Source organism: Platalea leucorodia (assembly GCF_965183815.1).
Source record: "Platalea leucorodia genome assembly, chromosome: 2".
Taxonomy (NCBI): Eukaryota; Metazoa; Chordata; class Aves; order Pelecaniformes; family Threskiornithidae; genus Platalea; species Platalea leucorodia.
In genome coordinates, this window is record NC_138824.1 from 90,142,982 (window position 1) to 90,166,896 (window position 23,915).

At 37.0% G+C, this 23,915-nt stretch overlaps 1 protein-coding gene across 8 annotated transcripts in view; it reads right to left on the minus strand.

Annotated features, from left to right (window-relative positions):
- TAB3 (TGF-beta activated kinase 1 (MAP3K7) binding protein 3) overlaps window positions 1-23,915 on the minus strand; it is a 48,419-nt gene that overhangs the window by 14,702 nt on the left and 9,802 nt on the right. For 5 of the 8 annotated variants that reach the window (XM_082332259.1, XM_082332261.1, XM_082332260.1 and 2 more), the window contains 2 exons: window positions 6,312-6,500; window positions 1,340-2,792 (listed from right to left, as the gene is read on the minus strand). In XM_082332259.1, coding sequence (XP_082188385.1) covers window positions 1,340-2,792; window positions 6,312-6,413 — 1,555 coding nt within the window. In that variant the 5' untranslated portion in view covers window positions 6,414-6,500. The remainder of the gene's footprint in view (window positions 1-1,339; window positions 2,793-6,311; window positions 6,501-23,915) is intronic. The other 3 variants (XM_082332265.1, XM_082332264.1, XM_082332263.1) reach the window with 3 other exon arrangements.

Sequence of the window (23,915 nt, forward strand, 5' to 3'; positions counted from 1 at the left end):
TTGCCACAAGAGCAGATGCCCCCAAAAGCATATACTAACTAGTTTTATTAGTTTTGTTTTCCAAATACACAAAATCTAATCAAAGACACAAAGGCAAAGCCAGATTTATACATTTCAGAATGTGTTTTTCTCAGGTATGTGAAACTACTTATAGTTTTCTCACATAACTGACAATCTTTAATGAAGCTGTAATAGGAACACTACCAAACAAAGCATATGGCCTAGGAGTTACAGACCTACTAGCATTCGTTCTTCTAAATAAGATTTCTAATTGGGTCCACCAGGTACAGAACAGCTCTTTGTTGATGAGTTAGAATAACTCAAAAGACACAAAGCAAAATAAGAAATCAAGAACTACAGGGCAGCATTATAACCGATACTTCAGCTCTCTCAAGTGAAAGGAAGGCTAGAAGGAGCACTGGAGGAGCAGACGCTCTTTTCCAAACACAAACCCAGAAACAAAGCACATTCATTAAATAATTGCTGTGATTATCATTCTGTCACTACCCCAAATGATTCGTTGGAATGCTTGCAGACTGATTCATTTGCTCAATTTTAAATGTTTCAAATCTATAAAGTAGATTACTCTGAAAAAAGCAGTTTTCAGCTAAAGGTTAGATTTCATGATTTCATCTTTTTTTTTTTTTAACTAAATTACTTAATTCTTCATTTATACATAGCTTTAAGACTATGTTCTATCCCTATGCAGCAGAACACACATCCTAAAATTTGTCTGCCAATCTCTTCCTTCTCTTTGAAAACTCTAAGTGGAAGAAGTGAACTTTTAATTAATTTCTTCAAAATAATTATTTTAACACCTTTCAAAACAAAAATGATTTGTATTGACACCCAAAGTAATTTTAGCTGCAATCCTACCTCTCTCCCCTCTTTCACTCAATGCTCTTCAATCTAAACCAAATAAATTGCATTCAAATTCCCTACAGAAGGTTAATGCTTCTGGTTTTATAAAGCACCTGAGTACAGAACAAGCACACAAAAAAAAAATCCACATGTAAATTTATGACACAGTTCTTCAGCGTAGAATTTACAAAACAAGCACACAGTAAATGAACAAACCACTTACTCTTTAGTTGCAGTGTTTTCTTTTAAGAAATTCACCTAACATCAAAAGCACAGCAACTTTAAGAACCTCAGAAATTCTTTATGTATTAGACTGAAATTTGACAAAATTTTTTAAAAATCAGAACAAACTCTCTCAGATGTTTGGTGCAATTTCTATTCTTCTCTGTACAGGTTCAAAAATTCTCACTTAGTAAGTAGCAAAATCAAGCTGGAAATGCATTTTACAATAATACAATTTGTAGGATGAAACATTTACCTTGAGTGTAAGCATAGTCATCTGATCCAGAACTAGAACTTCTCTGATACTTATGGCTTCCTTTTTCTCCTCCAGATCCTGGGATTACAGAAATAGGCTGAATAGGTTCTGGTGCTGCAGAATGCTCTTCTTGGTCCACTAAATTTAAAAGATTCTCAGTCGGTGCTCGACCTACTGTGATTTTAAAAATGGTTGGGTTTGGCTGAGATACCATTACCCGAGGAGACTGTGTTGGTGCACCCGTAGGTCCAGTTGGTTGAGTGTAGGTAATATATACTGGATTAACACTAAATGGAGGTTTGGGTTGACCCGACATACCTCTTGATGGAGAGCTTGAAGGAGGAGTAGTGGCTGCATACAGTGGGTGCTGGTTTCGTTGAGATGGTTGATTACTTATTGGTGAAGGACTTCGGTTCAATGCAGTCCCAGGTCTTTGCGGTGGCTCAACTGTAATTTCTATTTTATTCATGGAACCTTTGGATAAACTAGGTCCAGCAAAAGGAGGAAGATACGATACAGAGTGACCGCCTTGTTTTTGAAAAGTCTGGGATGCTTGCTGATATGGATGGGGTGGGACAGTTGAAGGACTAGGAGGCATGAAAACATGTGAACTCTGATGACCCAACTGAGGAGGCTGAACTTGGTGTTGAGGAGAGCCAAAGGGAGAGGGACACTGGGATGCCGGTGGTGATCGAAAAGCTGACTGAGGGATCTGGGGTTGTTTAGGAGAATACTGAGAAGGCTGATAGTTCTGTTGATGTGGATACACAGGTAGAGGACGGGGAGTATAATGTGGAACTGGGCCCTGTGGCGATGAATGCCACTGTGTATTCTGAGGAGTCTGTCGTCCTGAAGAACTTTGAGATGTTTGCCTTATATAAATAGAGCCAGGAGTCCCATAAAGATTGCTTGGAATCTGTGGAAGAATTTGTAGAGCTCTGGGTACACTCTGTCCAGAGGGGAGGTTTTGTGATACTGTAACAGTAATGGGATTTGTACTGTACCGAGGTATGTGCATATACGTGGGAGGGGGGCCTTGCATAGCAGACGTGTTCATTCCTGGTTGTATGGAAGATGGCTGTGGAGGTGGCTGTGGAGGAGGAGTAGCTGCATTTCTATTCTGGTCATTCATGAAAAATGGATTGTAACTAGGAGAAGCTGCCACAACAGCGGGAGCAGAATGTGGTTCTTGAACTAAGCATATCAGCTGTTTACCTGCTGTGCGTTGTGGATCAATATGTCCATCGCTTGAACTGTGTACCAGTGTACGACCACCATTAAGTTGAGCTCCATCCCCTGCATGATAGCTGGTATGAGGATGAATACCCAGATTAATGTGCAAAAGGCTATTTCTATTCATTCGGGTGTCATCAGGGCTGTGGTACTCCATATATAAGTATTTGTTGCTCTCCTGTGCGAGGGCTCGACAACAGGCATCTAGGTTGTTGTTGTTCTAGGAGTAAGAATGGACACCTATTATTGTCAAATAGCAAAAGAAAAAGCTACTGCTCAGCGTTCAACAAGCATTCAACTGAGCTGCAGTTCAAGCCTAGCTTGAGCATAACTAGGAATAATACTTCACAGACATGAATTTTGAAATAAAGCTAATACCTACCAGGTCACAGTATGCATGTAGTACATAGCTCACATTGCACCTAGCAAAATGCTATGGTAACACTAGCTACAGTATGACCTACTAAAAAAATCAAGTCCAGTTTTGGGGAAAGCAATGCTTAGAACTCTTGGCATCTTCTGCAAGGAACAGGTATGTACAATTAACTACTTCTAATAACAACACAAATAAAATTAAACTAGGTCAAAATTGCAAACTCTGGAAAGTTGAAACAAAAACGCAGATGACATTTTAACGTTTACCTGAGTGTTTACTGCTTTCACCTTTATTTCGCTGTTTACCTGAGTATTTCTCTTTACCTGGAAGTTCAAAAGCCCAACAACATTTTAAACCAGCTTCTCTTGGTAGAACAGAATTTAGCGCCTTAAAAATGAAGTCAGAATAAGTATTGCTTGAAAAAGTACTGGTAATTCCATAAAGCACCTTACAATTCTGACATAATTTCAACTGCCTTTAAGAATTTCAGGCTCAAGGCTAAAAAAAGGTTTATTCATACATCAGTGAGGAAACCAAATAACCCCTGTAAATGTTTGATTTGTTCTGTGGTACCAGCAGCTGAAACTATACAGACAATAAATTATGACTCAAAAGTATAATGGGGAATTCCCTTTCCCTTCTTCCCCCCTCCACTCATTTTAGCTTAATCTGGCCTTGTAAGAAGAATGACATGAATGATAGCTTTTCCAAAAGAGTAAAATCACTAGAAAGCATTCCAGATTGTGATTTTTTTCTCCCCAGTTTCTCATACAACAGCCTGTATCAGCTGTGGTTCAGTTTTCAATTTAAAGAGTAGTTAAAGAAAAAAAATTCACTTTAAGTTAAGTTCAACTATATCTGGTCCTCAGCACCTAACTTTGTTACATGTGATCCAAGACTAGTACCTTCTGGGACATACAGCACCTCCCACCAGCACAAGTGTATACATATTTATATATACACACATACACCCCCACCTTCCTTAGTGTGTTAAGATTACCATTCTAAGGAATATACATTAATAATGGTTTCACTTTATTTTAAACACTATCACTACCTAAAGCTTGTATACATATTTGTCTTGGTTTCAGCTGGGATAGAATTAATTTTCTTCCTAGTAGCTGGTATAGTGCTATGTTTTGGATTTAGTACAAAAATAATGTTGATAACACACTTATGTTTTAGTTGTTGATAAGTAGTGCTTACACTAATAAAGGACTTTTCAGCTTCCCATGCTCTGCCAGGTGCACAAGAAGCTGGGAGGGGGCACAGCCAGGACAGCTGACCCAGACCAGCCACAGGGCTATGCCATACCATGACGTCATGCTCAGTATACAAGCTGTGGGGAGTTGGCCTGGGGGCAGTGACCACTGCTTGGAGACTGGCTGGGTATCGGTTGGCAGCTGGTGAGCAATTGCATCATTCATTACTTACTTTATATAGTATTATTATTACTGTTTTACTTTATTTCAATTATTAAACTGTTCTTATCTCAACCCACGAGTTTTCTCACTTTTACTCTTCCAATTCTCTTCCGCATCCCACCCAGGGGGAGTGAGTGAGCAGCTGCGTGGTGCTTAGTTACTGGCTAGGGTTAAACCACGACGATATTAATACTCATTTGGCCTTGCGATACAATTTTCTACAGCCTATCCAGTTGGTTGAAAAGTCACAGTTACATTTCTTTTCTAAAGGACTGATACCTAGTCAGTCTTAATACTAAAAGGAAGATAACTTTCCCAAAATTTCATATGATTTCACTATCAGACAAACACACATATTCAGCATCCTCTCAGATGAAGACTTATCACTGAACATGACAGAAGACAGAGGAGTCCAGCACTTAATTATGTATGGCTCTCACTCTATGGATACTTCTGACTACTTCCCCTTCATGCCAAGCTCCCCTTCTAGACCCCAACGGTCAATGGGAATATCCAGACGTATCACAGAAAAATTTAAAACCAGAACACATGGGAACCAGACCTTGTAATAATAACCAGCGCCACAGTGCCAAGACAGCAGTCTCAAAAAAGTTAACTGCTACCATCAGCCACTTGATGTCTAAACAGGACTTCATCAGGGTGGAGGTAGAGAGAATGTAGATAGGACAAGCCCTAGTCTGATTTTCTCAGGGTATGGAATATATTTGTCATTTCAAAGGACCCTCAATTTTTAATAGGTCCAAAACTCACACTGGTTTAAATCTAGAGCACGTATTGCAATAGGTTAATGGAAACCAGCTCATGTATCTTAAAACAAACGTAAAGTGTGTTTGGAAACAAACTCTGTACTTAAAAAAATAAGAGATATTTGCAATGTAATGTTAACTAGCTATCCAGAATACCGTATTATAGATATAGAACACCATATGCTTCTGCAGCATTAGCGGTCCTTTAAGTTTATCAGTTTAAAGATGTCTATGACTTAAACATAGTTCATTGAAAGGATCATGTACTTAACAGTACAGAAGAGATGACTGTCAGGATAAGTAAAGCTTTATATTGCAGGGCTTCCCCCGCTTTACATTTGTCTGAAAGCAATTAATTTTTATTTGTATGGTTCAGAAGACACATAATGCAAAAATTGCAGCCACAGTTATAAGTAAACCTACTCTTCTGCCAGGGACAGGTAGGATGCAAATATGGCTTCGCTACTTTCATATGCAGCAGTTTATTGCACTAGGTTCCACCTTAGCCATGGCCACACAAGGGCAAACCAGATCTTACATGTTTCTATTCCACTCCTGAATCTTCTCATTAATGGAAGGTATTCCCAGATGACCACGACTCTGAAAAATGATTGTGTGTGGTCACTTATTATCACCTCCAATTTGTGATTTTGGATGAAGGTGGCAGGAAGAAATAGGAAAGGGAAAAAAAAAAACAAAAAAAAAAACCTGCCACCTGATTTGGAAACAGAGAAGTAAAAATAAGCCTTTGGACAGCTGTGGCAAAAAGATGCTATGAAGACAGAAAACCTTTAGATTCCTAGCTAAAGCCAGTTCCTTATCTTGGAAGAATGAGTCATTGTTTGTTAAAATCTCCTCCAGTATATGTATGTTATTTATGTGGCCATCATCAATAATCATCCCATTAGCCACTTTCCTTATTCCCTGTATGCATACAGTCACAGGTCACATAGACAAGGAAGAATAGTCAGCAAAAAAAAAAACCACTAATGTAAGTGAAGAACGATAAAATCTTTGTACATAAAAGACAGGACAAAAATGCAAGTAGTGGAGTCTTCCACCCTTTCAAAACAAAACCAGAAGAGTGAAAATCTGTGCTCCATGCATACTACTAAAAAGAATTTTCATACTACAAAAATAAAATACAGGCTCTTAAAAACTCTTTACCATACCTGAAGCATGCACTGAGATACCACCCCTTCAGGTATCTCAGGGAAACGTTGTCGGAGATCATGGAGTACCTGCACATCGAGTTGTTGACTGCCCTGCGCCATGCCAGATTGATGATGTTCCAGATTACCAAAAAAAGGAAGTCAACAGGCCTTCCAATGATTATGGTCTTCTGAGGCTTCTGGCATTTTCTGTAAGGAAGAAAACACAATTATCTTTTAAGCCATCACAACAACTTTTCCTCCTTCCCCAGGTGCATGTATAAAAGAATTACCGTATTACATTTTTAGATCTAGATATCAAGAGAGACAATGGCTTAAACACAACACTGGGAATCGTCATGTCTCAAATTCTAATATTAAAACACTTAACATAATCACAGGTACATCTACACGACATTTCACTGGAATGTGCTAGTTCAGGTCCCACTGTGGTACTATGTGGGCATAACTTAAATTAATCTGACCTGCATAAAATGGAACTGTTACATATTTACTCCCAGTGAAATCCTGAACAGTTTGTAGAAAAGTCTGAAGTTACCACAAAGCATGCATGTCTCTGTTATTTACAACATGCCAGAAATAACAGGCTGGAAAACTAATTAGCACAATTATCCAAAAATACTCCTCTAGAAATAGGGCTTAAACTCTTTCCTCTTTACATCACTACAAATCCAAGAAATTGGAAGCAATTTTTGTGAAACACAACAAGAGTTAAACAGAAATTAAAGAGTACTTTTTAGGATTAGTGACAAAAAAACCCTCTATCCATTTCAGGATTCTTGTATTCAACAGCAAAAAGATTCCATCCAAACTTCAATACCCAAGGACTACTAGAAGGCAAATATAGTCTGAGACAACAAATGCTTTTCTCCCTTGTGGCTCATGATCACAGCAGTAATCAAACGGTAGCTGAAGTTAAGTAAAGATTCACAAAGATTTTGCGTGAAGGTGGTGCATGACATAGCCCCTGTAACACATCTATTATTGCTAAGCTTCAAAAGCCTTTCCAACATTACTACTCAGTTGAATTCTTAACTGCAGAGAATGTAGTCCTGTGTTCAGAAATGGAAATGAAAGTCAGATACCAACAGAGTTGGTGTTCAAGTAATATATTAGCTACTCAAAGTCCCAAGTTTAAATCATGCTTGTCTCAACTTCAGTGCAACTGTGGGTGGCGCATAGTATAGGTATTCCAGTCAGCTTTCACTTGTTAGCTCAACTTCTAATAGCAGTCTAGAGCAGTACAACAGATCAGCACAAACATACGCACACCTTTATGCACTAATAAACTCCAACAGTTTCCTCTGTCTTTCCTAAGAAAGTCTCTTAGTTTTCATAGGCAAGAAAATATAACATATATCTTCAAAGAAATATAAAATGTCAGCTTTCGGGTAAAAAAGCTTTGGTTTTTCTTTTTTTATTATTATTTTGAATATTTAATAACCACGCTTTTCTTTTTTCACCTCTTTCTAAATAGCACTTCCTTTCTCTGAAAGGAGGCAAAACAACAACCACCACCACCTAAACAAAAACACAAGTCAAGTCCACTTCACTATCTGGCTACTTTGTATGTGCACAGCTCTTAACTGACATTAGCATTCATTAAATAACACATATACTTACAGGAAGGGTTGCTCTCTGTCATATCTGGTATATGCTAGTATCCAATATCTGTCACACTCTTTCTCAAGATAAATGAGACAAGTTTAAAGAACAGTGAGATATGTGAATTATCCTGCTGTGATTAAAGAAATACTACAATAAACTCACATTGTATAATCACAATGCAGTTCTGTCCACTGCAGTAATGCTGCAGACCCCTTTTATTTTAAAAGGAAACGGGTTTCCACTGACTACAAGAGCCAGCTGAAACTTCATATCTGCACCCACAGTAGGGGATCTTTTATAAAAGTTATTTTTCATAAATAACAAACATCATACTCTGAAAGACACCACCACAAGAATTCTCAAAGAAAACCTGGCAGCAATCAAGCTCTATGTGTTTCTAGACAACTCTCCTTTTTCCCAGGAGGCAGGGGATGAAGTGCAGTAATGGAGGAGTACCCTACCAGAATAAATTGCAGTTAAAACCTCTGTAGAATAACAATGACAGTATCTGAAAATCTGAAATAGAAGATAATAATTTTAAGAATTTCATTTGCACAAGCAAAAGCCTTTGCATCACTTCTCTCTTCAAATGCAAATTCAAATGTAACATGGGTAAGCAGACTGAAGATCCATCATCGATACATACAATGTTTTCCTACAACACTTTTATAATAATCTAAATCAATGATTTCTTTGATGTTTTTCTAACACTTCCTGAATATGTGTGGTGAGTAGAGGTATAACACTCAAAGTAATTGGCAGTTATTGGCCAACTATGAATTTTATCAGAGTTCTCTTCTAAACACAAATAATGGGTAACAGAAATTTCCATTCTCATTTTGAAGAGCTGAAGCTTCTAGCCTTTACAGTTACATAGATAGTCTTGAAAAGTCTACAAGAAACCCGAAATAATTGTCTTGAGAAGCATGAACACACAATCATTCAGAACTCCTTGGATTCCATGGCTACACTACTGTGGAAATTTGTTATTTTTCAGCCAATACCACAAAATTCGCTACTGCCATATCTAGAAGCCCAGCATTTTGTCCTACCTGTTGCCAGCATTTTGTCCTGCCTATTCTGCTTGACCTGCCTACAACTGCCTGCACATTTTCCACTCTAAGCAGGCACAAACTGGCTGGAATACAATACCCATTTCCCCCGTTGCTCCACAGCACCAGGCAGGTGGAGAAGCAAGTTGTTCAGAGAGCCAAGAGTTTACAGTGCAGACTACACAGCTAAGATGCTTAGACAACAAGAGCTCCTACTGAGCCACAGGAGACTAGGAAAGCAATCCTTCAAAGCTTCTTTCTTCCACAGCAAGCACAGGCTAAGGGACATGCCGAGGTGCACTACACTACCAGTCTTATAATTATTGAAAGTTCACAGAGCAGAACACATCAAAAACCAACACAAAGTCACAACGAAAGCAAGCCACTTCATCTGTAACTTTCAAAAATGAGTTGAGGATACCCAAACTCTAGTTGAAAAGTATTTCACGAGGATGGAATACATTAATGTTGCTACACAGACAGCAGCTCTAACAGCAAAAACAAAGGATATTGCTGCAGAATTGGTCCTGCTGTGTTAACACACAGAGATGACCTCAGGAGCCACGTATGAATCTTGAGGATTATGCAAAGCATGACTCAAGACCTAAACAAGTACACTAATCAGTTTTTCACACCTTTTACATACCCACATTATAAGTACCGGAAAGCAGTATCTTAAATTTAATATTCTTTCCTTAAGCCATTTGTGTACCTTGCAAGTTAAGAAAATAGTCAACAGTTCCATGAATCAACTGATGCCTCTTTTCTGAAAGAATGAATAAAAAAGTAGAATTACTAGTCTTGATACTCCCCACAGATGTGTTCAAATATATACAGAAGTAAATCCATTTCGCTACTGTTATTTCTGAAGCACTAAATCACCTAAAATGAAGATACATGAATCCTCAGTAATGAGATCCAATTGAAAAATAGATTAGGTCAATACATACTATCTGGAAGCTTATAAATTATGTACTGGTGTGCACTTAGGCAATTACAATGTATGCAGCAACTAAAATAATTCCTGAGTGAACTTCCAGAAAACAGGTTACCTGGAAGACAGTTTTCCAGGCCTCATCAATTTAAAGTTAATTGTTAAGATTTTTGTAACAGTTCGGCCTTGAAGGATAAAAAGAAAAAAAACCAACAAGACAAAACACAATACTAAACAAACCTGTTTATATTTGCTACTGGCATTTAGGCATAAAATTTCTGAGTAACACTGATATCAGTGCTACTTAGAATTTCATTCCTGTTCTCAGCCAAACAGAAGAGCAATAACAGTCTGAATACCCTCCCTGAACCGGAACTTTCCTTATTTCTCTGGTAGTGAATAGAGGGAGAACTGTGACAAGTGAGGAGAGGAACTGAGGAAGAAGAAAAAGATACAAAATTCTAAAATTCAGTTTCATTAATCTAGATCAGTACAGAATTTTACTTTCACCAAAAATGGCAGGGTAAATAAAAACAAGATCATGTCCAAAATAAAAATGTTATGTTCTTTAAATGGAAGAACAATAATAAAAGCTTAACACTCATTTGTAATCACTTTACTAAAATATGCCACTTTGTTTTCAAAGCCATGCTAGACTAACTGGCTGCACAGCATGAGATCTGAATCTGCGTGACATTTTAAATCTTTTGTTCCAAATTTATTTATTTATTTATTAAATGGAAAGAAGTTGCGAGCACATCTTATGAATCATATTCCTTCTTGAGGTAATTTCAATCCATGAAACGTTTCTCTCAGTTTGGTCATGTTAGCTACGGATCTTGAAATTACTTTTTCAGTTTCGTCATTGCATTTTTCCTACTTACTTATTTTGCTGAATTTGGTCTCAAGAATAAGTTATTCCATCTTTTTGAAAGAAATCTGTTCTAGTCTGAAAAGCCTTTTAGAAGAACACAGACTATTCATACTCGAAGCACAAAAAACCTAGCACTACTAGACTTGCTCTACAAGTAATATTACTAAAGCATACAGCAAACTTGGAGTACCCAGAGTGCTTTAGAAGTAAAAAGAGGTTTTATACAGACCACAAGTTTTTTTATATATAATTGAAAAAAAAAAAAAAAAGAGTTGCTTATTAATAATATATATTAGGACGTTCATGCTTCCTGACTACTTACTTCTAGATTCCTAAATTCAAGATGTCTTATAGCATAGAAATAATCCTACCAAAAAGTCATCCACATACTGAACTACAGTGTTCTCCTTTACCAGGCACAGTGCATAACAGATTCTCCAAATAATCTATTATTTTCCCAACCATGAAAATTATTTCATTGTACTACTATAACACAAAGATTTAAACTGTATTTAAAAGATTAGCCTACTTACTAGAAGTATCTTTATTAAACCCTATGGCCCAAGAAAGATGGTGAAAATATTCCACCTCTCACAAAAGTAAAATATCACCTATTCCAGCTTCAGCACTCAAATTCAGCAACTAGTCCAAAGCATTTATTATTATTTGGGAATAAAAAACCTTGGGCAAGTTAAGCCCCTAGAAACTGTCTTACTGGCAAAGTATTTCGAAGTTTTTATTTACATATCAATGTCTATAAATTGAAAACTATTCAGTGAATTACACATTTGTTACAGTTTCTTGAATGAAGTTACCATGTAAGTAAGGACTACTTAGGAGGCAGATGTCAATTTAGCTTTTAGAACAGATGTGGACAAACTTCTACTGCCTCGAGAGCCATCTAAAGATTTGGCTGCAGTCCTCCACGGATGCCGAGATATGAGGCAGCATGAAAAAGCAGTGAGAAGAGCTTTCTCCACCTTTCTTCCCACTCCAGTCAACTCAGATGAACTCAACCTGCTAAACCAACAAAAACCCAAACAAACAAACACTTTTTGCTAGTTTAATAAGCTTACGCTGTACAATGCATGGCCCACTGAATATCACACCACTGAAGAAAGGAAGAAAAAAGGGTAAAAAGGGGAAAGGGATACAGGACCAGGAACACCACCTCCCTCTTTTCAGCACAGGTAAACCAAACGATCAGTTAAAGCCATAACAAAAATGCACCTTCACCTGAAGCAGACTTAGAACAAAAGAACTGAAGCTGTTCTTGTATGAACATCATTAAGTCAGGATGGAGATTTTGCCAAGTGCTGTCAATATGGCAGTTGGAGCACATGGTTGTGGCGCTGCAAGAAAGCTGAACTCAGAAGGTACACCACCAGCAAGAGGTTAGAACTGAAACTGTACTTCAGACTCCACATCACTTCCCCACAGTCCATCCAATACTGTTCTCTACAAAAATTCTTTCTGAAAACTATAACGGACCAACTGATTAAAGGCAGCCAGCTCTTTATCACAGATATGATTATACCTTCTACATCTCCGTTGATGCATTGGTTACATGCTTCCAAAGGCTAGAATACCCTCCATACGCTGCATGCCAATAGTAAAACATGAGAAGACAAGAAGGGAATTAGCTCAGCCGACAGATTTAGAAAGCACTTTATTAGACAGGGTATTAATATCTTTTGGTTTTTACCTAACACTGTGGTTTTAACAAATAAATATGATTTCAGCCAAAGTCTACATTACTACATGATCACATCCCAATTCCACTTCTGTATTTCAATACTCAAGCAGATGTTAAGGTGTATAATTACTGTGGTGCCTCCTACAATGAATGCAAACATACAGCAGAAAGGCTGCTAAATAGCAATATTTTTGTAAATAAGCTTGTATGAAACCATGAAATTTGAAGAGGATGATGAGTTGCTTCACACAAAGGATTAACTAAGCAAAAACATGTTTTTTAACATCCCATCCCACACATACCTACTATTTAATAGGCATCTGCACCCAATTATAGCCTTGTAAACATGCCTGGCATGTGACCTGGCTGCAGATGCAATCACGTAATCTCACCTCTAATTCTTGAGCAGCCTCTGGAACCACTGTTGGCTTAAATTCAAAGGCGCCTGCAGTAGAATATTAAACTGACTGTAAACGGTTTAAAGTCATCACACTATACTGATACTGGGAATAATAAAGAGAATAATTTTGTACACTAAGTTTCCATTTATTTAACCATTCAGATAAACAAAACCAATTAATCAACTCATGCCACAAATATCAGAACACTCACATCAATCCAGCTAAGACTTTGGATTGCTCTTGCAGCAAAGGAAGGCAAATACTTTTATGGCAATGTGACAGCTTTATAAAGATTTGCTAGCTGGAAGATCTTAAAATCTCAGCAATACGAGAAACTAAACTGTTATAACAGTGCCAAAAGAGCAATTTTTCCTCACAATCATCTTCAGTCACATATCCTGTTCAAACACAATGCATGACGAAAAACAAGGATTACTTTTCCCTGCAACAGTCGAGCTAAAATAATTTTTAAGACTACATATAGCTAAGAACATCTCTCCCACCTCACAAATCACAATGACCATTTGTTACAGAAGCTTTTTTATTTACAGGGTGATACAGCCCACAGCTTTGGGACTGTATTGCTTCACAGAGTAGGAAAGACAGGTACAATAGAATTTAAAGATGTTTTGTCAGTTCATACAGACATATTAAGTTCAACAAAGCAAAAGAAAAGCAGTCAATATTTAAAGTTGAGCTCAGCATGCTGCTGTCACTGCTCTGAATGACTGGCTACATCACTAAAAACACAACTTCATGGTTTGGCAAGCTGTCTTATGATGAACATTCGTTCACTTGTATAAAAGAAGATCAACAGATTCATAAAGCTCCTGGATGGTAGGAAGGCAATGTGAAGCACAATAAAGAAGTATACAGCAAAATAAAATTAAAAATAAAGCTGACAAGCTATCACTGCTGACCAATTGGTCTCTTTTATTATGGTAAAGTTATATAAGCTCACCTGACAATTCTTGGTTCGATATCCCTGTGCATTTAGCCACACGAAAGTTACATAGCCATACAATAGTTACACAGATGTGTCATTTGATGGCCTAGGACAGCTTGGAGTACTGAAATGGAATGCAATTCATTAAAACCAGCATGATGAGAATACTATTATCTCACATTGATGAAATGGGAGTGTAAAGCAATGAAGACATTCCTCCTCCTCTTTTTTTTTTTTCCCTATTAGCTTAAACTTAAGCAACGATCAGTTTTATCCATGTTTGAAACTATTTCCACAGATTCTATAAATGAGAAATACTGTGATACCATGTGGTGTGTCTTCATCACACAAAAGCAATATGCAATCCTGAGGTAAGAGAAACCTCAATGGAGGAAATGCATTTTTGGCACAACAGTGACACTGCCTAGAAATAGGACATAAGCATAATAAGGTTTCATCTGTGGTCTGTGGGCAAGCATGTTAATGATACAGGTTGTTACTAAAATTAAAAAATCATAATCAATCACTGTTCCCTCTTAGGCATGTATTTTATGTTGCTTTGTGTGCTTTGGCATTTGCTTTGCTTTTCTCCCTTTCCTTACAGTCAGTCATCCTTGTGAGCCATCAACATCTAAATGGACTAGTAGTGTTATCTATTTACTGTTCTTCCTCTTCCATCTATGACAGAAGACATAAAAAGGAGTCAGAGAACAATATAAAGAGTTTAGTGTTTACACAGACAAAAAAAAACCCAACAAAACCATCAGGCACTGAGACACCAAGCTGCCAGGTAGAAAAGGAGTTAAGACATATTGCTCTACAAAGATACAACATTTTCAAAACAAGGCACACATTACTCTATGGCCTTGGTCTTGATTAAATTTCTGTCCTTTAAGGTAGGAGTAGTATTTGACCATAAGAGAACTTATTTATTCCACTGCTTTGGAAGGAAAAGAAAAGGAGTGAAAATCATCTCTACCCTATATACAAGTCAAATCTCCACAAAGTATACTGTGCTTTTAATAGCTACATGGTACATTACACCAGGAGATATTAAAAACTGAATGATAATGAGAAGACTATTTAACTGGAACAATGACAGTCATTTTAGCAAGTGCTAACATGTTCTTGGACAGTGATTCGTCTACCGAGATCGCAAAATCATAGAATGGTTTGGGTTGGAAGGGACCTTTAAAGATCACCTAGTCCAACCCCCCTGCGGAGTGCAGCGACATCTTCCACTAGATCAGGTTGCTCAAAGCCCTGTCTAACCCAACCTTGAACACTTCTAATGATGGGGCATCCACTTCTCTGAGCAGCCTGCTCCAGTTACTCGCCACCCTCACCATAAGACATTTCTTCCTTATGTCCAATCTAAACCTACCACCTTTCAGTTTAAAACCACTGCCCCTCATCCTGTCACTACAGGTCTTGGTACAAAGTCTCCCTCCATCTTTCTTATACACCTCTGTTATATATTGAAAGGCAGCATATCAGATACTAGTAGATACTTCATTAGAAATTTATGGTTCTCTCACTCCAAGGAGCAACTAGAAGCAGCTCTTGCTATATAACAAAGTTAAAAGAGAATAAGTTTTCAAGGCAGCGAGATAGGTCGAGAATGATGCTACTATGCAACAAGTACTAATTTCCAGAAGAGTTCTGCAGAATACTAGGTGAAACTAAAAGTTGTAAACATGAGTTTGTATGCCTCACAAGTAATCCTGAGATTATCACAAGTATTGTGTTAGTACCAAACGCTATGAAGATAATGAACTTCCTTTCTTACCAGGACATATGACCTACGATTATTGACTGAATGTTTGTGAAATATAGGCTGTGGCTGGAAAAAAAACCCTGCAGTGAACAAGCACAGTGTCAGATTTCCTAACTCATAAACTCTAAGCATTGGCCCTGCTAAAAGCAGTTTTATAATGATGCAAAATTTTTTTGGCTGTTATATCCTATTTTGGGAATCAAAACAAGCCAGAAAGGATACAAGAAAACATGAAACTGAGTATAAACTATAAAGCATGGGAAAAGGTCTACTGCAAATCCATGGATCATAAACCTCGGCACTTTTTTTTTTTTTTTAAAGTACAGTCTGCTGTTCATATTTCCAGGTGTAACAATTACTAGAAGCTGAGGTTTATACTAGACAGAAGCTTAGCTAACAAACCACAAAAATACTGGACTACTGTTTAATACACAAATTGTTCCAGAAAGCAAGCTTCCTTTTCAGAGGTCCGAGATTAACATTCCTCGAAGAAGAAATGTCTCTGAGTATTGCTATGGAGGGAGAGTTATCTGCAGGTCACCAGCTTGAATCTCAACCAGCTCAACAGGAATTTAATGCTGTTCCAGCCTAAGAGATGTTTGATAGCTCCTACACAAGGTAAGTGATTCTCAGCATTAGCTCCTGCTCCTACATCACAAATTCATTGCTATGCTTTGAATTCGCTTGCAAGACATTCAGAACAGGCTTTGTTGCAAGATTATTTATTTACACCGGTCAAAATACGAGTCCTTCTACAAGAGACTTCCACAAAATGAAACACTGTACTTACTTTTGCAGAGTTCACAGCAGTGAGTATTCACTAAAGCCAGAAGTTTCAAAAAGACTGAAGATAACAGTCATGACTTAAAAAAATATGAACCACATTGTCATTTGGTTTACCACATAGAACTTGTAAAATTTCAGAGTCAACTACACTCATAAATCAACTTTTACACATTCAAATGCCTATTCACATAATTAGCCTAAATGTCTCCCTCACTTTTCTTCACCTTCTCACTTTGATTTGGACTTCTCCCTATTAAAAATGTTTGCTCTAAAAAAATAAATTGCTGTCAATAAATCTCAAAGAAATTACTGTCCATTTGCAGAGTAAAAGCAACATAATCACAGTAGTCATCTGAGCCTGTTGATATTTCCATAAAAGGCACACTGCTGCATTTCATGCATTCAGGGCTATACCATTTAAATTTTTAACCAGTTATTTGATTTACTTGAGTGGCTCAGCAAACAATTTCACAGTGAAGTAAAAGCCTGGCCATCCTCTCAGAGTCAGCTGAAGCTGTGCAAGAACCACAAAATTTAAATCCACTCCTTTTAGTCAACTGTGCTATGAATTAGCCATAGAATGAGTGATTTATGTCAACAGAAACTTTAAGAAATAAAATTTGTTTATGCTACTAAAGAATACTTGAACTATTTGAATTAAGCCATTCTTAAGGTAGAAAGTGGAGAAAAAAAGTTCTAAATCAACTGTTTAAACATCAGGTTTCCTGCTCCTGAAATACCCCTGACAGACTTTTGTGATGGCTAACAGTAATAGTGTTGTAAACAACAGTTAAAAATAACCAGACTGGTATGACTTCTCTGTTAAGTCTCTGATGAGTTTTTATACAACAAACCTTGAAAATTCTGTGTGTTGAATACACTGACTGAACGAAAGATTTCTGTTTTGTTGATAACAGCATATATGGAAAAGCATTACAGGATAGGACGCAGACAATTTCTGTAACACAGAGTCTTAAACTTTCACATTTTTCTGCACCAATAAGAAAATGATTGCAAAGCATATTTATACCTGTAAAGAAGTACTCATTTTCCTGCAGAGATAAAAGGAGATACTAACCAGCATTAGTTTCAATTTAAATGACCTGTGTAAGTTTATTAGTGGCCCATATAACTGACAACAGTGCAAAAAGCAACATCAATTGCAAAGACTATATTCACTACAACTCTTATACCCAAGATGATCAGTTGAGAAAGAAACGAAAGTGGTACTGGGAAGCATGAACACCTATACAGCACTTTTGCTGGCCTGACTGCTACTAGCCTGTCCTCACTTTGGCCACCTTAACGAGAAGAAAAACCCCTAGATCAGAAAGAAATGGAGTTGAGTGAGGGGATAAGAAAAACTCATTTCAGGATCCCCAGCAAACACATACTAATGGAGGATATGACTCTCCACAGAGGAAACAGAGGAGGGAAGTGGACAGGCGTATATAAACAGGAACAAAAAAATAAGACAGAAATAAGGGCAGAGTAGACACAGAAAAAACAAGGAACAGACAGGAGTCAATACAGAGCAACGCAAAAGATTATCAACAGTACAGAAAAATATGAACCACGTACTCCCTACACAACAGATACATCAACTTCCACTTTTGAAGTTTTGAATTAAGCTTTGGTGGCCTGACTGCGTGAATTTCTTTGACATGACTAATTGCTATGGTGGACAAGTTACGCAGCATGCCTGTCTCTTCTATCATTCCAGTAGAATTTGTTAAGATAAGGAATTGTAACATGAACCTTGCCTATTTTGTGGTATCTTCTGACAAGTCTTTGCATGAATACGCACCCATAAGGGTGTCACAAAAAGAGGTCATATTTAGAGGTTACACATAACATTATATTAATTGTATTTATTTTATCTATATATGTTTATTCCAATATAATTATAACATATTAATACATCGAGGTTATCTATAATCATACGTGTACTATAGATGCTTGAGTGTGTGCCATAGTTGAGGAATTGCTGTATCCAACTTCCTAGCAAAACAGAAAAGATACCTGCAAATAACAACATCATGTGCCAACAACATATATACATATACACACACATATGTGTATGTAGCTATACATATGTATATATACAGATGTCATATAAAAAGTTTTTAGCCTTTTTTTTTTTTTCTTTCTTTTTTTCTTTTACTTTTGGGGGCAGAGAGGGAAAAGTGCCTTAAAATTAGATTTTTTTGTTTCTGCAACATAATTTGTTTTCTTTTAAGGCCACATTCATCTTCTATTAACATTATTTTAGGATGAAAAATTTTATCTCAGCTTAGCCCTAGACTGACTTTCTGGGGAGATGTGCCTTAGATATTATACAAATGCAGACATTTTAAAATGTTTTCATTCTGTACTGGCTTCAGCTTTCTCTATAAAAAATACTAATAGGATACAAAAAAAAGTCTGGTGGAAGGAAAGCTGCGAGTTTCCCTCTTGCCGTAAGCAAGGTCTATGTTATAACTGTTGCAGAGATAAGCCTTGGTAGTATAAGGTAATGTTTAAACAACTGACACTCAGATAAAGCTGTAGCTGCCCTGTCTGTGGAACTGCTTCAATGGCAGATCTCCATGAGGAAGTCTAGATATTTCAGACCCACTTGTTCCATAATCGTAGGCCAGAAATAGGACAAGCCAAAATAGATAATAGAAAGACCAGAACATGAAGACAATTGCTCATCTTAAGATGCGCTGATGCATTCCTGCCGAAATTCTTGTACAGCTTCAAAGGACTTGAACAGTATCCAATAGCTTTACCCGATAAAAGGTTTAGTGTCCCCTTCCTCACAGAGAGCCTGGCAACAAATCAGGTGTTTTAACACCAGAGAGGGCAGGCTGAGAAACTACAGACAGCAGCAGTAAAAAGGGCAGCCACCAACATTGACCTTTTTCACAAATGATATTAATTTCTGCTTCACATTACCAAATAACTTTTCGTGCTCTTCTGTGTGTGCTGGGCAGAGGACAGGATTGGAATGTGATTTTTCTAACAATTTAAGTTAGAAGCTTTATGAATTACAATCACTCATAGGTCATTCATAGCTATGTACCAGCACAAACTGATTCTAAAGACCATGCTTTACCTCTCTCCAGAGGCTTTCAGTCATGACTTTGGTAGGTTAAGGAAAACTGTGTTTGCAGTCCTGACACCTTGGTTACTCGATGACATTGACTGCAAAGGCAGGTTGTCAGTATTCAGGTCACCAGTCATAACACCTGTTTATTTTTGTTGGTCTGGTACCAGGCCAGAAAATTTCAGATCCAAGTGATGAGATTAAAGCAATTCCTGGCTGGCGCATGCATGACTTTTTACATATAGCTGAGTATAAAAAGACCAATTTTGTGATGATGGAGCTAGAGCTCTCTTTCACAGAGCCTGTGATCACAAGCTATAGCAGGAACATGTTAAACAACTCTGTGGCTTTATAAAATCAGGCTTACAGTATAAAAATTAAAGGGAAAGAGGTCCTTTACTACTAGCCGGTCTTTCCACAGTTGACACTGCGCATGGCTGTCTGATGGTGAAGTGAAAAGCAAATTTAACTTTCATCAGGTACAGCTACAGAAAAAAAAAATAGATATAAATCTGAATATGAGACAAAATGAATAGTGCACTCTTTCTGAAACTTTAAGGAATAAGTAGTAGTATAAACTTTAAGGAATAATTAGCATTTGGCTTTTCAAAGCATTTCACCCAAAAGTCTGTATTAACAATTTGTTTTTAAAATACTTTTATTTTCCATATGACAAATATTCTTCCAAATGTAAGTTAAACACGCATGTTAAACACTTAAAGCAACCAGCATCTCTCTAAAGCCAGATCATTTCCACACTGATCTGCCCTACTGTACTCCATTAAGGGTTGTAGGATAAACTGCTCTGATTTCATTTCCCTTTTAGGAAGCTATCCTCATAATCCTGCTTTAGAAGAAGAAACAAAAAATAGGGCTCAAAGACAGTTTCAACTTTAAATAGTTACTCACTCATTCTACTCTTAAAGAGGTTTAGATTATTTCACTTCTCTAAAACAAGAAGATGCTGTCCAGCAGCTCAAGGTAGGTGTGCCCTCCAAAAGCACTGTCCTTTTTTGTTTTAACAGACCTCTTGATTCTTATAGGATATATGGGGCCTTGTGGATAACTTGGTAAAGCAGTAGCAAAAGAACTGCTTGAAACATTCTTTACACTACACTAAAATTGCCCTAGTATTTGTGCTGTGCTCAGTGCTATTCACCTTCACAAGAACGGAAGAATGCAACAGATATCCATCCAATAGTTTGAGTGGTTGCAGATGCAAGCCAGAAGACCTTAAAAGTCTTTCTTTGACCTGATACGGTACGGTGGTTTCTTTGCAGCAAAGGAGATGTGGTATTAAGTTAGTTCTTTAACCAATCTCCCAATTTCTTTACTGTCAAGAAGTGGCAGTGTCCATGTGTTTTGTAGAGAGTAACAATATGGAGCATGCCCAGCTCTTCATTTAGACACTAAGAATTTCAGTCTGAAACACAGGTCTTTGGTCTAACTCCCTGGAGTCTTAGAAAAGCATCATTTGCTGAGAACACAGAGGAAAAAAAATCAAGGTCATGCATCTCCCCGCAAATCAAATGCAGTCTTGTATACAACAGGAGGTTGGACAGAAGAAAAATCTAAAGTTTAAAATAATTTGCAGTCATCCCCACAGCCAAACACACTACCACCAGAGTATTCCCCTGAAGCCAGTAACTGACAGTGTCTGCCCTAGACATGAGCAGCACAAAGTGACAGATTTGTACATTTCAGAACCAAAAAAAGTGGTTGAAGGCAAAAATACACTAAAATAACATTGCAATCTGATGCCTTGATTCTGAAATCATAGCGTGAGTAGTCACACCCTGTGCTTAACCAAGCAGCCCAGTGACTTCTTCAGAATTCTCACAAGCATTAAACACAAACAAATCGCAGCTCTAAGCATTTGCATGACCTGGACTCAAGCATATGCTTTGGGTTTTCTCTGCTTTTAGAAGATAGTGAAGGAGCTGAAAAATGTTTTGACGTTTATAGTCCACAAGCCTTATGCAGAAGGGTATCTATTTTGTTCTCTGTGTCATTGTTTCCCTACAGGATGGAAAGCAATGCTACACTTCCAGACAAGAAAACACTATCACTTTATTTTGAAACAGAATTCAAACCTACCTGAAAATTAGATATAAATATACTTCTAAAATGCTATGAATAAGCACATTTTAAGAATAACTGTGATAAATAAGACTGTGTATTTAAAACTTGTTTTTTGATAACTGAACGGCCAGATGAGCTGAGCAATACTGTAACAGACCTGTTAAGTCAGACTATAGATCATATACAGATTCTTTTGTTCCTTCCAATTGCTGGAGAAATATGCAAATTAAGTATTTAGATACCTCTGTAAGATGCCTGTTCCTTTGATTCAGTATTAGATTTAAAAAAAACAAAGATAATTTACTTTTTTAAAAACCGTTGTAATACCAAAGTCATTGATCCTTACCTTAAGAACTATTTCACGTCACCACTCTTCTATTATAGTAAACCAAATGCAGTGCTTTGTTTAAAGTTTGGGGGTTTTCTTGGCTAGAAAATGAGTGGAATCTTTTTCAAAACAATATTTACCCGAGAACCACAATCAAAAGAATCCCCAGTTACCAGATTTACATAATAGTATAGTATTTCAGCAAACTTTTCTGCCAAGGATTACCAGGCTCCATTCAGGGTAGACACAAGACCTTGGATATTTGAGGCCCACTAATTCTCCATTATTGTGTAAACAGTTTAACCTGTGGAGTTACTCTTAATTCAACTATCTTATTACATATTTTGTCTAATTGTCAAGTTAATTAAAAGTAAATTTCACACTAATTTGAACACTTGTAAAAGGAAACGTACATTCAACTCTCTGTACATACTTGCTCAGATACCAGATCCCTATTACTTTGATAATTTGTCAGGTTTCCACACCCAACCACTCACTTTGATCAAAGAGCAACTTTCTACATATTTGAAAAGTAAATGAACTGGACACAGACAAAATACTCTTCTAATGAGACACTGCCTTTATAATAAACAAATTTCCAAGTACGCGTAAGAGTAAAGACATTCTTTATGTAGTCATATACACTCAAATCAACTGAACTGATTCTAGAATAAACAGAAGCTGCACATAAAGAAAAACAGGCATACATTTAAGCTACAAGTTCAAACACTGTAGTATTGACTATATACTTATTTACGTCAAAGTATTCACTATGTGCACCAAACCTGTCAATAACTGAACACCATCATGAAAGAATCATAACAAGCATGCTTAAATTGTATGCAGGGTGAGAATTTTTAATAATTTATTACAAAAAGCAACTTTTAAAATTCAAATTATTACTTTCAAATAAGAGCCAAAGAATTAAAGGAAACGTCATTACTAGAATTCAAAATGACATGTTCCCAATTTACAAACTGTTCATGCAATTGCTTTTACCTAAATAAAATCAAACTTTCAAATGTATTTGACATTTTAAATCAGTTTTTAAATTACTAGTGTTAACGAATATGTCTCTTTAGAGAAGAGTATGTAATAGAATAGAGATAACCTAGGCTAGTCTGGGAGTCAGTAGAAAAAATTACTAGTAAATTCTGTAATATTAGACCTTCTGATTAAGGTGCTATTGAATGCTATTTCCAGAAAAAAAGGAGAAGAAAATAAATTCTTAAACATGAGAAGTGTGAAATAATTAACAGAAGGAAAAAAAAAATCCCACCACATATTACAAACATAACTGCACCCAAACATCAAGCTTCTTACAAACTTCTTTAACAGGGAGCATAGGGCTGTAGTCTACTTCCCTTCTATGCAGAGAGACAGAAATAGGCAGTTATAAGGGAAAAGAAATACTGAACATCCAAATCCATCCATTTTTTCTCCAGCATACGGTATCACAACTGAGAACACCAAACAAAAAACAGCAATCCCAGGAAAAGAGAGGGAGTTTTGCTATCGTTGTTGAACTCTGAAAAACATTAAAAACCTTAAACAAGTGAGCATTAGGCACCCCTTTAACTTCAGGAAATAAGTTTTGGAGGGGGAAAAAAAAAAAAAAAAAGCTCTTTGTCCAGGGAAGTATTTATCGGCCTAAAATGCTTAGCTATAGCACAAACTCTGGGTGTTTCCACAAGAGAAAACTATCACATAGGAAGTCTCGTCTGACTGTTTCATAATCACTTTAAATCAGCAAAAATACAATAATTCTGAAAAAAGAATTTGCTTCTCCTTTCCTTTGAATGCTTGCTCCTCCCAATGCACTAGCACAGATGTTCAGGGTCCAAATGGTGAACTGAACATTATTAAAGCTGAACTTTGATTTACCAACCCTAAATACTAGCTCAAGCTGGATCAGCTCCCTGATTCACCTCAAAACCCTATGAAACCTTGTGCCATAATCAGATACAAAACATTGAGACAGAAGCAGGCAGCCAGGAGTGATAAAGAGAAGTGTTAGACTGAAATGGCC